General features: G+C 42.3%; 1 protein-coding gene across 3 annotated transcripts in view; it reads left to right on the top strand.

The window, feature by feature from the left end:
* Nucleotides 1-420: 420 nt before the first annotated feature.
* Nucleotides 421-15,445, top strand: part of LOC124777762 (juvenile hormone acid O-methyltransferase-like) — a 71,506-nt gene continuing 56,481 nt past the window's right edge. Inside the window, exons 1-2 of one of the 3 annotated variants that reach the window (XM_047253263.1) lie at nucleotides 421-537; nucleotides 13,970-14,146. In XM_047253263.1, coding sequence (XP_047109219.1) covers nucleotides 13,994-14,146 — 153 coding nt within the window. In that variant the 5' untranslated portion in view covers nucleotides 421-537; nucleotides 13,970-13,993. Of the gene's footprint in view, nucleotides 538-10,965; nucleotides 10,985-13,969; nucleotides 14,147-15,445 lie in introns of those variants that run through there. The other 2 variants (XM_047253264.1, XM_047253265.1) reach the window with 2 other exon arrangements.

Here is a 15,445-nt window from a genome sequence, read left to right as displayed (position 1 = left end):
GAATACGAAATTCTTGTATTCGAAATATGAAACACCGTATCGTTTCATGAATCCGGTTTCGTTGTATTATCCCAGACAAAATGTGTTGTTAAGCAAAAACAAAGAAGTTGCAAAGAGGAGCGTGCTCTGCTGTTACTGCTGCTGTTGCTGTTACTTCGTTTCTCAACTAACAGCGCAGCTGCTATGGACTCTCCGTCAGTATGAAAGCCAGAAAAGCTGTGTCTTTCGAAAGCAAAGATGTTTTCCTGCTGGCGCAATCTGTGGCACAGTCGCGGTTCGGACACTCAACAGATGTACACACGTAACTCTAAGTTGTGTCACATATGACAGCGGCCCTGTTTTCAACTGTTCTGCGCCACCCTCCCACCCCCTCCCCACTCCCGTTATCTGCGTCAGCCAATGAGACTCACTTTCCTTCCGAGTGCCTAGTCGCGAGCTGCTGTTACAAAGCTGACACGGCGTTCTGCTGCAGCTGAGCATTCCGTCTGCTGTTGCCGCGACGACAGGACACGAGGTGTGTTGTCAGCTTGTTTCGAGGTAAGCCGGTGGACAGGGGTATCTGCGAAACTATAAGAAAGCAGTTATAATGGATACGGACATCAGGCGTAATGCCGTAGGTTAGAGTTCTCTGCTGTCACATTCATCCCAGAGTCTTGGGTGTGCGTGGCTGTTCGAAACAATGCCACTGCAATATAACTATGTGACAAACGCTGTTTACGTATAATTAGCGGGAAAGGAAACTTGTTAACGTATTTGAATAAAAATATAAATGTTCGTTTGTTCAAAATCATAAATCTCCAGAGGTTTTCCGCAGATTGGTCTGAACTTTTGACACAAGGTTGCACTCCAATAAACCTTTTCCCAAATATGTGTAATATATAAATGACGTGTAATATATAAAGGGGAAACGTTATTACTAAAATATCGAAAAATTCTTAACCGATTTCTCCATAAAATGCTAATGAACATTTTTATGGACGTAGGCTATATATTGTAATGTACCGAATATATAAGTTGATATGTAATATATATAAAGGTGAAATATTGTCACCAAATATCTCAAACTACTCGACTGATTTCTTTCAGACTATTACAGTAACGTGTAAAAAAAATCTGAAATAAACCGGTCGAGTACTTCGATATCAACACGGAAATGCTGTTGCGAAAGAGGAAAATTGTATTAATGGCTTTAGAGTACTGGCCGGCCGGGGTGGCCGAGCGGTTCTAGGCGCTACAGTCTAGAACCGCGCGATCGCTACGGTCGCAGATTCGAAACCTGTCTCGGGCACAGATGTGTGAGATGTCCTTAGGTTAGTTAGGTTTAAATAGTTCTAAGTTCTAAGGGACTGATGACCTTAGCAGTTAAGTCCTATTGTGCTCAGAGCCATTTTAGAGTACTGCTAGAGAGTCTGAGTTTGCAGTAACGATAAACAGGACTCAGGGTCAGAGAGAAGGGGAAAAAGATGGACGGAGGGTTAGGAGCAAACGGACTTAAAAAGTGGATAGGACGGCTTGGACAGAGAAAAGGTGGAGAAGATGGACAATGAAAGAGAAGATTGTCGTAGAAAGGGGGAAAGAGGAGGAAGAGGAGATGATGACAACGATGACGACGAGGATGATGGTGATAAGGAGAATGGTGATGATTATGCACGATGAGAGGGGGGGAGGAGGTTTGAGAGAGAGAGAGAGAGAGAGAGAGAGAGAGAGAGAGAGAGAGAGAGAGAGAGAGGGGGGGGCGATGGTGAGGGGATGGACAGAGACCGGGTGCTCTCTTTTCTTCTTTCATTTCCATTCAGACAGGCTAAGCCGCAGCAATACGTAGCTGGGAACAGGGAGTAATGAAAATAAATTTCGTAAATGAGTCTGTGATCATTGTGCATATTTTCTGAATGTGGCTGTCTACATTGATTAATATTTATCTTCATTTATAACGTTGTTTTGGCTACTGCCTTCAACGGATCAAAACGTAGAGCACGTAAAATAAGGTTGAGTGTCAGTATCACTAACATCCATCTGTAAGTTGGCACACCGATTGGGTGTTGGTTTTAGTGATACTGACAGTGAACCATGTTTCACACGTTCTAAGTTTTGATCTGATGATGGCAGTAGCTAAAATGACTTTGTAGGTGAAGACAAATATTAAGTGATGCAGACAGCCGGCCGGAGTGGCCGAGCGGTTCTAGGCGCTTCAGTCTGGAACCGCGCGATCGCTACGGTCACAGGTTCGAAGCCTGCCTCGGGCATAGATGTGTGTGATGTCCTTAGGTTGGTTAGGTTTAAGTAGTTCTAAGTTCTAGGGGACTGATGACCTCAGATGTTGAGTCCCATAGTGCTCAGAGCCATTTGAACCATTGTTTTGATGCAGACAATTTTATTCACAAAATAACAAAATAGCTGACTGCACTGTGAATCAGAGTCAAGAAGTAAATGAACTTTGTCGCACAATTGAGGAGTCTAGGAAGTCACGGTATGATCTGCTCAGATCGTGGCATAACGGTTATGGCCTATACAAACGCTGCCATTAATATTCCTTGCATAAAGTTCTGAAACTAATACCGAGTATTATAAATACATTGTACCTTAATGGCCATGAATCCAAATTGAGATATGTGGGTCAGTCAAAGTAATGCCTACTATTACTTATTTTTATTTTACAAGAAAAGTAAATGCCATAAATGAGATTGTACAACGTTCACGTTTAGTTTGTCACTTTAAAAACAATTACCCCCTTTTTCTCTTGTTTTCTCTCTTTGAAACAAGTGCTCTGAAAATCGTGGTCTTGCTTCTTCAGCTAGGTTAAAAAATTTGTCTCCAGACATAATTTCCACCAAAAGTGCTCCCTCTCAAAACTAAAGCACTGCAACAGATTGGATACAGTTGTGTGCCTTGCCTTTTGTTCTGATCGGTCAAGGTTTTCGTTACCTAGCGTGCACAAATCTTTACGTAGCCCAGTCTTTCCAATAACGGTCACCACACTGCCTTTACCGATGGAATATGGCGGGCACAAATCATCTGTTATCCTAAGGCAAAGACTATTTAGGTTTTTTTCGTAATTTTGCGTAAAAATATTTTTTCGGACAACTGTTGGGGAAACTGAAACCTCGCGGAAATTTTTGGGGATGAAAATTTCGATACCGGCGAAATTGCAGAAGTATTTTATCTGCCTAACCTTACTATTAATGCCATCTGATATTTTAGTTTAAACAAATCATACTAAATTTTATAGATATTCACTAACTGTCGCTCTCTCTTCAGATCAATTGATATACCTTTCCATCTGTGTTGGACTTTGGGCTCTCAGCGGTGATACCTCTCCATGAGGTCACTATGACGTGTATATGCCGAGTTTCAACCGTTTGGGACGTCTGTCGACTTGCGTGGTCTTATCGAATCCTGAGGAGACGACGTATTGTATGTAGTTGTTTTTGTTGAAGCTTGGAATTTATGGGTTTGGTATTATAAGGTATGTCCTATGAATATGTGTTATCTATTGAGGAGCTCTTGAAAAGACGTGGGTATTGGTGTGATTTATTATAATTAAATATGAGGTAATAACGTGCGGTTAAGAGCCATCTGGCACGGATCGATCTTGAGTTCACACTAGCGTAGTGGACAGATGTCAAGTTGTGAAGTGAGATATAGGTGGCTAATGCTAAATAAAGAGAACAATGAAAAAAAGCATGAGGTAAATAAATGTGACGCCCTAGTGAAGATTTTTTCTGCTCTGGATACTGATTTTATTTACAAATCGAAAATTTTAGTTTATGTACGGTAATTTTTTGATATGTACGGTAATTTTACTCCTCTGAACTCACAATTCCACGTCTTCAAGCAGCCAACACAGATAACAAATAGTTGTTTAAAGGAATAGATAAGCTTGAGGTATTTGGGGAACAGATGCCGAAATAATATTTTGGGGCATTTTTTTCTGTTGCGCGGGAATTTCGAAAACCCTAACTGAATAATCTGTCCTGAGCTTAATTTGGCCGACACGCTGGATGTCGGGTGAAGTCCCTGCAGTCGCTAGCCGCTCTGCGTTGCGTCATCCGACTGTGTTTACCCTTCAAGGTTCTCTCTGGTGATGGAAGCCATCGTCTAACGGTGCTGAAGTCGGCCGTGGCAAATCCATACAGCGTCTTGAACATTTCATGAATGCGATTTGGTGTTTCATCTTTGCTGTAAGGAGATTCAATTAGAGAGTGCTGTCTTATACGTACGTTAATGTGGGCCATTTTCTGTACTTAGACTGTCCTGTCATCTGGCGTAGGAAATGTCACTAGATTAACTGCAGAAGCACGCTAAACTGAGTACTACCATTTAACGAAGGAGAAAAAAGATGAGGTATTACTACGTGACTGGCCCTCGTACATGATCTCCTACCAAACGATTCCGTTGGTTACGTTAATAGTACAGAGCTAGGAATCAGTCGCAAGTAAAACAGATGATTAACTACAAAAAGGAAAATAAATTCATGTAACACAATGTAGGCATATGACTGCAAGATCTGATAGCTTGGATATATTTTTCAAAGAATGAAAACTGAGATAAAAATTACTGCAGTTTGAAGACAATGCTTATGCTCAAACGGCTCGTGTCGTTGCTGAAATTGTGTCCGGTGTTTGTTGACTCCTCTGTGTAGTACTTTCGCTAGGGGATGGTGGTTGCCGCTGAAATAACCGAGTTTAGGTTATATCGATTTTTCCACGCCAGTTTAACCCGATTGTTAAAGCCACTCAAAATAATCGGCATCTGAAATAACCAATTTTCAGTTTTAATTTTTAATATTTTTGTGGGATCTAAAATTTAAAAACCTCTCGCACCGGCTTGATTTAGCTTCACTGATCAGGATAGTAAAAAAAACATGCGTATATTAAGGGAATTTTCATTCACAAAGCAGGCTTATCACATTCACACAGTTCAGTACTGTTCTATCCCGATTAAATTGAGCTTAACTTAAATTCCATAAGGCAGTGAAGCAATTTCGAAGTCTCGATGCGACGAAAATTGTCAGTCGATCTCCTGAAAACATTTGTAATAATTATTAACTTTCGGTGATCACATGGGGAAGACCGGAGATCTGCTGGTAAGACTGTGTTAGCCTATTTAATGAAAGTAATAAGCTGGATATCTTGAGCATACAAAACGGCAGGTTCGACCAGTGTAAATCAGACGTTCCCCACTGATCCCGTGCAACACAGCGTAGCAAGCAGACACTGTCAATCATAATCAGTTAACTAATACGCGAACACACTTTAGTTCATGTATTAAATTCCTTCTCATACAGAATCTCATCAAGATGGCGACTAGCTCAACAATACATACATATACATCTTCGTTCTCTCACGGCTAATCGGCAAGATCTCCTTCATTCTTTTTATAAGAGAAAACATAGATAGCAGAGAAGCTATTCCATGGAGTAAATGCACGCTCCAAGGAATAATAGGGCTTGAAACTACTTTGCATTGATAATCATCGTATATTAAAGTTTAGGAATCGGTAAGATTAGAAGAGATATTTCGAGATATGTACTGAGTTATATAATTTATAAAAAAATTCTGAAAATATCGCGGAGAGACCGCTGCAAGAGACATTACAATTTCCTATACCTATGATATACGTAGAAACCGAACAAAGACAACTGGTATGTGGTTGAAGCTATAAAAAGTCACCAACATTGATTTTAATTGTTTGAAACTTTGCTCGCAAATCATGTTGTCACAAGGGATCATATCAGTATCTGGGCCTCACGAATAGTCAGTGCTTAAGTGTGAAATCCGAGGTTGAAGAACTCTATTTTTCGTGTTAATTTGTCCGTTTTCAAGGGCTACAGGCAGATAAAGGCACATTATGTCGACACCGGTAGCAGATCAGCTACTTTCTATTTTTATTGCGTGTTCCTCTTCTTCTTCTTGTTTCGAATGGGCCTGCTTCGGACTACGCTTGTTCAACTGTTTGGTTTTGATCTTTGCCCAGTACTGTCGCATCCTCTGTAGGTGTAACTCCTTCCTTTCTTCTGTCAAGGGGGTCGCTTTTCTTCGAGGCTTTTCCTGAAGTCCTCGGACGTCCTTCAGGGTGTGTGTCTCACAGACTGTCTGTTCTGGAGATCAGTTATTCCTAGTTCTTTAATGGCCTTCTCAGTTTCTGTCAGCCAAGCGGTGCGAACCTTCTTGTTTTTCCAGAAGGTGAGCAGACGGTTGGTCAATCTGTTTGGAGGCAATCTTGCAACATGGTCATAGAAAGCTACCCTTCTTTTTCCTGCACAGTCAGAGAGCCTCTCGATATGTTCGTAGAGCTCCGAGTTATGCCGCCTTCTGAATTCCCCAGCTTCTTCTAACAGGCCTAGGATCTTCCTTAGCATTCTCCTCTCTCTCTGACTTCCAATTTCTCCATCAGACCTCTCCGGTTTATAGAAAGACATCCCACGGTATAGAGGACTTCTGGTCGTATGAGTGATGTATAGTGCTTAAGTTTCAGGTTGCGTGACAGACATTTCTTGTTGTAGGTGTTCATAGTGAGAGGATAGGCTAGTTCTAACTTGTTGACTCTCATGAAAAAGACGTTTTTTCTGATAAGTTGGGTTCAATCTATTCGCCGTGATACTTAAATTTCTTAGTCCTTTTGATATTTACCTGGTCTAGTAACATCACTTTGTTAGCTTCTTTGATGTTGGTGAAGAACTCTGTTTTCTTCAGCGACACTTGAAGATCCACTTTGGCTCCCTGTTTTCTGAGGCAGTTCACCTACATTGTTGCCATTTCAAGAGAATCAGTAATCAGTGCCATGTCGTCTGGAAAAGCCAGGCAATCTATAATCAGTCCTTCGTTCTTACGGCCCAGGTAGGCACCGCTCTGGACACCCAAATTGATCAGTTCTTTGCACCATTCTCTCACAACGTTTTCGAGGACACAGTTGAAGAGAAGAGGGGAGAGTCCATCCCCTTGTCTCACTCCAGTTTTTATCTCGAAGCTTTCTGAGATCTCACCTCTAAATCTGACCATTGAACGGGTGTTTGTCAAGGTTTCTACAATGAGCCTGCGGGTTTTGTTGTCTAGTCCTAATTCCTGAAGTATTTTGTTAAGCGTTTCTCTATCAACAGAGTCGTAGGCCTTCTTGATATCAACAGATGTGACAACCACTTTGCGGTTTCTCAACTTGGAGTATGCAAGTACAGTTTTAAGGTTGTGGATCTGTTCAGCACAGGTTCTGGTTTTCCTGAAGCCTCCCTGATATTCTCCTAGTTGACTTTCCAGTTGATCTTCTGCCCTTGTTAATAGTGCCTTCTAGAGAATCATGTATGTCGTCGGGACAAGAGAAATTCCACGGTAGTTGTTCAGATCAGTAACATCTTCCTTTTTGTGAAGGGGATGGATCAGAGCCGTATTCCAATCAGGTGGTAATTTCTTTGTTTCCCAGATGTTCTGCATGATCTCGGTGAGCTTGCCCATGGCATTACTTGCAGCACATTTCCAGAGTTCAGCAATGATAGAGTCCTCTCCAGCTGCCTTATTATTCTTGAGAAGTTGAATGATTTGTCGAACTTCTTCCAATGAAGGAGGCAGTGAGTCTGGGTTTGGTGTGGTTTGTTTGTAGTTGAAGTCTTTACTGGGTGGAGCACAGTTGAGTAGGTTTTTAAAGTACTGAGCTAAGAGGTGGCAGTTATCCTTGTCGTTAAAAACTAGTTTGCCCTGTGAGTCTCTAAAGTGGAGGCTTGGTGGATTGTATTTTTTGAGTGTCTGCTAGAAGGTTCTATAGAATTCTCTTCAGTTATTCTTAGCAAAGTTCTCTTCGATTTGGGTTAGTTGGTTTTGTGTGAAGGTCCGTTTGGTTCCTCGAAGTATCTTAGCTGTTAGCCTTCTTTGTTTCAAAAAATTTTTCCCAATTTATCTTCGTTTTCTTACAATTAGACTTCCCCCAGAATGTCTGTCTTCGGGCTATTGCATTGTCACAGTCTTCATTCCATCACGATTGCTTCCTTGTGAAGGAGGCGAGTTCATTGGCCGATTTCACAAGTGTCTCCTTCAGTTGGTCCCAGCTGTTGAAATCTGTACTGTTCAGTCTCTGGCTTAATTTTTGACCTTTCTTAAGTCGCTCTATGTCAAATATCACAATCTTGGGGGTTTTGTGTACTCTAGTGTTTCTAGGCTGGAGTCTTATTTTGATCTTTGAGAGGTAGTGGTCTGAGTCCAGATTGGACTTCTCAATCTTCTCAATACCTCCACGTTTTGTATTTCCTTTTGAGATTTTCTTGAAATAGCTACATGATCTATCTGGAATTCACCCAAGTTGGTGTTAAGTGAAATCTAGGTCTTCTGTTTCCTTGGCAGGTGTTTGAAGGCTGTAGACTTCATGACCAACCCAAAAGTCCTACAGAGATCCACCAATCGTTCCCCATTGCGGTTAGTTCTCATATGTGCTGGATAGTTGCCCTCTATATTTCTGTATTTTTTCTCTCTTCCCAGTTGGGCATTGACGTCATCAGGCAGTATGACGGTGTGTGTCTGGAATTTTTTTATTGCGTGTTATGAATGAATAATTAAGTTTTTAATTTATTGCTGTTGCTATAATTTCCGTCCTCTTATTTCACAGAAATAAGAGACAAATCTTCAATCTTTCGAAGGAAATGAAGCATTTTAATTCATTGTTACGTCACTTCGTAAAAATGTTTCTAGAGCAGGGTTGGTGCCATATTGCAATAAGTCTACGTCCTGCGACCACAGCAAGGAACTAGCGTACACGCCAGGTGGGGCCAAGTCTTGCACACTTCACGTAGACTCGTACCTTACGTCACGACACACGAAAATGGGGACGTTGTCTCATCAGTAGTGTAGTCATTCTTATTTCACGTGTCTGTTGACCGTTTCTGTCGGCATTTTTATTAAAATATCACTGATCCCTTTTCCTCTTCTCTGTAACAGCACAATACTTCAAAATAGCGCAAATTTTACTAATAAAAATTCTTTATAAGAAAGGTATGTTTAAAAACAAATAGCACTTTTGATATTCCAGCTTTATACTCGGGTATTATCCGGCCTGTGTGGCCGAGCGGTTCTAGGCGCTTCAGTTTGGAACCGTGCTCCCGCTACGGTCGCAGGTTCGAATCCTGCCTCGGGCATGGATGTGTGTGATGTCCTTAGGTTAGTTAGGTTTAAGTGGTTCTAAGTTCTAGGGGACTGATGACCTCAAATGTTATGTCCCATAGTGCTCAGAGCCATTTGAACCGTTTCAACTCGGTTATTTGCAAAAATAAAAACACCTCTTGTAATAGAGACCAAACAAGTACTAAAAAATCCTGGTTGTTCGGAACTAAAATACCATTCATAACCAACCTCTACCATGAGTAGCGCGTTTTGCGGTATAGAAAGGCATAACTGTGCAGGCATCAGAGTTTCATCATATTCTTGGAAGTGGCACCGATTGAGGCCAGTTTAAATCAACACTAGTGAACCATGCTGCTAAATTTTAAGTGCGGTAACTGGAACGTTAATGCTGTCAGTTCCTTTAGTGTTGGTGTACTGTAGTCCAATTCCGCGTCATTTTCGTCATCGTTTTGATTTTTTGTGTGTTATTATTTTTCTTCCTATCATTCTTTTCTCGTTTGGAATCTACTCGTCTGTAATATGCAACCAAGTGCCATTCCGGAGTGCTCATCGGTGGTAACGCGGCATCCCGTGTAGTCAGAGTGACGATGGTTTCAGGTAACCATGTCAGCGAAAAATTGGTTTGTTTTCACCGCTGAATTTTTGCTGCGGAGGATGGCTATACAGACAAGCATATAATGAAACCTTTCTGTCTTATTTGCTCGTATGCGTTAGCCCTAAACACTGTGAACAAAGTAATCGTGATTTTAATTCTGCTGAAGATTGTTGATAGCCATTTTCTGGAAAACATTGCACGTGACGAGGTTGTGGTTAGGTCAGGACATGAGTTCAAATTCAGGGACACAAAACGCGTTTGCGTTTCGGTTATAACCGAACGGTAGCTGTCGGCGGATGTGGCAACACTGTAGCGGCAAGTGACTACATCAACTATCAAGTAACTTTAATCGGACTATAGGGTTAGTAGTCATGAGGATGTTCTTTCGTGATTAACACGTGGGTGCCGTTGATTGTCTGACTCCATAGGGAAATGTATAGCGTTGTTGTTAAACTGATCTTGGCTGTTTTCAAGAGCAATTGTTGTTCTTAGAAATTTTTTCCATTCCGACGCCTTATTTTAATTATTGCAAACAATCTTATAAGCTGGGCATCCACAGCTAAGGTAATTATACGTACCGAAAGGAATATTGAAACAAATTTAAATTACTGAGGTGCTGAAATGCTGATAAAATTCATCGAGAGTCCAATTTGCCGCTGTTACGGCGCCAAGTCAGCGCCAGCACTCCCATAGGGAGCAACAGAGAAGAGACGGCTGTGAGAAGAGATCAGCCAATCGTACGCTAACCGACCTCCCTCCAGGACGACAACGTGACAGCAGAGGCCCCCAGGTGCAGAGGACATAAGCGCCGCACCCAAATGGTGGCTGGCCACTTCGATAGCTATATCTATGTAACACAGAATTGTGTTTGTCTACTCTGAGCCGCGCGGGATTAGCCGAGCGGTCTCGGGCGCTGCAGTCATGGACTGTGCGGCTGCTCCCGGCGGAGGTTCGAGTCCTCCCTCGGGCATGGGTGTGTGTGTGTGTGTGTTTGTCCTTAGGATAATTTAGTTTAATTAGTGTGTAAGCTTAGGGACTGATGACCTTAGCAGTTAAGTCCCATAAGATAACACACTCATTTCTTTTGTCTATTCTGAAGATGACTGATTCTTTCGCAAGTCGCCCTTTGTTTGCATTGCATATCAAAGTTAAGTAATTTTAATTGTCTTTTTGTAATAAAACTAATTAATACGAGTTGTTTGTTTGTCTAGCGAACGGAGTATGCAAGATTCCTAGACAAAATAGTCCCGGTTTCACTGTAGTCGCTCAGAGACTGGTACAACAGATTCAGGTACATCCTCAGGTGTATTTCTGCGTAAAACATTTTTATACATAACTTTTAAGAACTGTACTACTGACTTGTTCAGGGATCTTAATACTAAAAATTAAAATCTTAGCTAGCGAATTAATAAAAAAGGGTTTGAGTCGCTATCATAAAATTACTTAAAAGATCTAATGTCCCATGTTATCTAAATGGCTTAATGCGTTGTTTTTAATATAATTGTAGGGTGGAGCCCCTCCACGCCTACACCGGCATGATGGCCAACACAAAAGGTCTACTGCCACCGCTGCATATTGGTTACTTTTCACGAGTTGGGGTCTCGCAGAATGTGAGTTCCGCGATGTTTGCGTACGTCTGGTTATGTTTAACCATTAATAAGCACGCATCTGGAGACAGATTAGGTCGAAATTTGAACGAACGGTAGCGGTTTGAAGGGCAGAGGGAAAAAAAGTTGCAAAGGAAGAGTCAAGGGAAAGAAACCTCTGCGATAGTTGGGTCGGTCTGTATGAACAGTAGCGGTTTCCTTGGTGCCTGCGACAGGTCATGCAAGAGTGGGCTTTGTTAGTAGTGGGTATGATGCAGGCGGATACCTTTGACGTTGTGGAGCTGGGTGCCGGTGTTGGGTTGTAGATCAGCGTCAGCTTACCTGTAATAGTTAGGTTCATCATTGTTTCGTGACCGATAGGTCATGTACTGGATTGACAATGTTGGGTAGTACTGGCGATTTGTTTCTGCATTAGTGTGCGAGCTTGTCGGCTTCCGTGCTGTAGCCTGTTGGTCGGCTTTAATAGCAGCTGGCATATCCAGTCAATGTTGCTGATTTGCAGGAGCTCGCCGATATCGCTTGTGGGTTTATGACTACGTCTCCCACTGTGACAAAATGAGTGTATTATCAGAAATGGTGTGTTCCTTAAATGAAAGTATGTCAGGAGAAATTTCTCCCCTCCTAAACAATACGAAGGAAACAAGATCTAAGGACGGCATTTAGGAAAGTACCTAAATGTGTGCGCGGAATGAACATTCATCCCACATAATAGTAAGGGCGTCAGAACTAGCTTCGTGGCTAAAGGACAACTTAGCCACTATCACGAAAGTGCGGAGACCAGCCATCAGCAGACCAATAATGACAGCAAAGCGGAGTCGTGCACCGATGACAACGCGCGAGAAAACTGGCTTACAGAGTAGATGAAATTTACTAATGTTACTGCTGCTTGTCTTCGTGTTTCACAAACCCAATCGTGGCGAGCGGAGTCCCCGAATCTCTCCCCGATCGAGAACGTTCGGAGCATTATGGGCAGGGCCCTTCAACCAGCCAGTCGGACATAATTTGGCATGATACCCTCAGGAGGAGATCCAACAACTGTGTCAATGCCAAGCCGAATAAAGCATAAAGGCCAGAAGTGGACCAGCGCGTTGTTGACTTACTCAACCTGTCAAGGTATTTCTCTTCAACAAATCATACAGCTTTTCTGAAATTGTAATCATTTGTCTTGAAGCTGTACGGCACATCTAAAGATTTCTGTCCCATTCGGATAATTCCTTCGTAGTGCGTCGTTTTTTCTTTTTTTTTATTGGAGAAAATATTGGGTCGTATGAACGAAACGGAGAACGTACTTTGTACTCTGAGTTTCGGAGAACATTCTCAGGTTCACATGAATAAAGCGAGTCGGTGAATATACTTCACCCGAGAACGTTCTCAGCGTGAGTAATGAGGTGGGGGAAGTTGCTCAAAACAAAAGACTTCCTCTGATTTAGTATGAATAAAACCAGAGGAGCTTCTCACAAGCGGAGAACATTATCCGTTTTTCAAAGTGAGCTGTGTAGCTTACTTCGAGCTGAGGAACTTCTGTTGAAGTTGTTTTACCGAGTTCATTTTAGTAAGAATGGGAGAATTTTTGTTGCTTGGAAGGCAAAAAGGATACGTAGCCTAAAGAAGTACTGAAAAGATTAACTTCTGTTTATAAGGGTTTAAAAAGCGTTATTTCCTTCCTGAAAATCACGGCAACATTGGAAACGAAGTGAAAATCAAAACATTTTATTGCTAGTTAGTAGACCCCAAGTTTTCAGACTGATGAACGAGAAGACTGAGGTATTCACCAGACAACTCACTGACATTTTTAAATGTTCATTATCAGGTTTCTCGCAGCATACATCTAATATTTTATTATGTTAGAAATAACTAGACGGATCAAAAATTTAGTAATTGGCTTATTACAAACCTAGCGGTCTGTTCCTAGTAACGAAACGCACGGGCGACCGCTTACGTACTCGACGCGCGAGCGGGCCGTGAGTCACATTTAAGCTAAAATTAATCGTGTCATCTGCTCTTAAGATTTCGTTCGCATAATATTTTCACCTGACTTGATAAAAGTTCCCGTATGTCGAAAAATAGACAACATCGCAAGAGAATGCTTTTTCGTGAACTGTCCGTAATCACCTTAATTTGTTGGCGGACATAAAATCGAAACATTGTGCAACCCTTCCAGAACAAATTGATGTTTGTACACTGAACAGTTTGCTTGTTTGAGCGAGTTGAATGAAATGTAACATTACGTGTGAGTTCTATGCCGGACACGGCATACGAGCACACTCTGAACCTCCTCGACGAGGAGAGGAGGTAGTGAGAAGGAAGTTCCTCGTCAGAGAATATTCTTTGAATTTGTTATTCGTACGACATTGAGAACTTTCTCAGACAATGTTATTTTGCTCTGAGAAACTACACCGGAGAAGATACTCTCTTTTTTAAGACCATTCTGTCCACTTCACTGTGTACGTACAATAAGAGAAGTTTCGTCTTTTGCTGTCCTCTCTGGTGCTGCAATTTTAATGGCCACCAGCATACGTAAAGAAGCTGTGTTGGTTGCAGCGTTAGGACACCTTGTACTATAGAAAGGAAAGATAGAACTCTTTCAGGAACAAAAAGAATGTACGGCCTTGCAGTTGTCACTTTGTTTGGTCTTCACGATGTACCTGACTAATGTTCTCTTTGCTCAGGGCTGAAGGTCAACTGAAGACGCCATGGAGGACCCTCAGCTGTTCAGCGAGTACGGCGGCGCCTACAGGCGTCTGGCGGCGCAGCTGCTGGATGAGGTGTGGCCAAGCCTCAGCTGGCCCGACGCACCGCAGCCGGTGCTCGAGGTCGGCTGCGGGCCGGGAATCCTCACCAGAGAGGTACGCTATGCAGCCGGGGAAAAATATCGTGCCATATGACCCAAGCAGAGGCCTGCGCCCTATTGCAATCTAATTAATGATCCGACATCTCGTACCAGATCTAGTAGATCTACCAAACTGTGGGGATGTGGGTTGCTATATACCACCTGTTGACCGAATAGTCAAACATATTTTTATGGCATTAAGATCAGACCAGTAGAGTTGCTGTAATGAGCCCGAGTGTCAGCCAAATCAGGAGCATAAGCGTGCAGCCCTGTGAACATAACAGCCATCTTAGAAGAAAAGTGTGCTAGTATACTGATTAGTGTACTTACAAGGGAACCTCCCCATCGCACCTCCCTCAGATTTAGTTATAAGTTGGCACAGTGAATAGGCCTTGAAAAACTGAACACAGATCAATCGAGAAAACAGGAAGAAGTTGTGTGGAACTATGAAAAAAATAAGCAAAATATACAAACTGAGTAGTCCATGCGCAAGATGGGCAACATCAAGGAAAGTCTGAGCTCAAGAGCGCTGTGGTCCCGTGGTTAGCGTGAGCAGCTGCGGAGCGAGAGGTCTTTGGTTAAAGTCCTGTCTCGAGTGAAAAGTTTACTTTCTTTATTTTCGCAAAGTTATGATCTGTCCGTCCGTTCATTGACGTTTCTGTTCACTGTAATAAGTTTAGTGTCTGTGTTTTGCGATCGCACCGCAAAACCGTTCTCCAATGGGAACCGAAAACATTTGATCGCAAGGTCATAGGTCAACCGATTCCTCCACAGGAAAACACTTCTGATATATTCTATACGACACTGGTGACGGCATGTGCGTCACATGACAGGAATATGTTGTCGGCCCACCTAACTTGTACACTTGGCGAATGGGTAAAAAGATTCTTCTACCTTGCCCGATTTAGGTTTTCTTATGGATGTGATAATCACTCCTAAAAAAGAGATGAAAACATAACAGTTTGTCAGATAAACTGCAACAAATGAATGCAACAGTTTCACAGTCGCACAGTTTTCCCTGTGCTCTGTCAAAACATATGTTTGTTTAGGTGTAGCGTCCCCATACTGCGGCGCAGTTGCCTCGCATCGGACGGACGGACGGACAGATAATAATTGTCTGAAAATAAAAAACTAAACTCTTCACTCGATGGAATACTTGAACCAAGGACCGCTTGTTCCGCAGCTGCTCACGCTAACCACGGGACCACAGCGCTCTTGAGCTCAGACTTTCCTTGATGTTGCCTATCTTGCGCATGGACTACTCAGTTTGTATATTTTGCTTATTTTTTTCATAGTTCTACACAACTTCTTCCTG

This window comes from Schistocerca piceifrons, chromosome 2 (assembly GCF_021461385.2).
Source record: "Schistocerca piceifrons isolate TAMUIC-IGC-003096 chromosome 2, iqSchPice1.1, whole genome shotgun sequence".
In the NCBI taxonomy this organism is placed as follows: domain Eukaryota; kingdom Metazoa; phylum Arthropoda; class Insecta; order Orthoptera; family Acrididae; genus Schistocerca; species Schistocerca piceifrons.
This window is presented reverse-complemented; position numbering and strand designations above follow the sequence as displayed.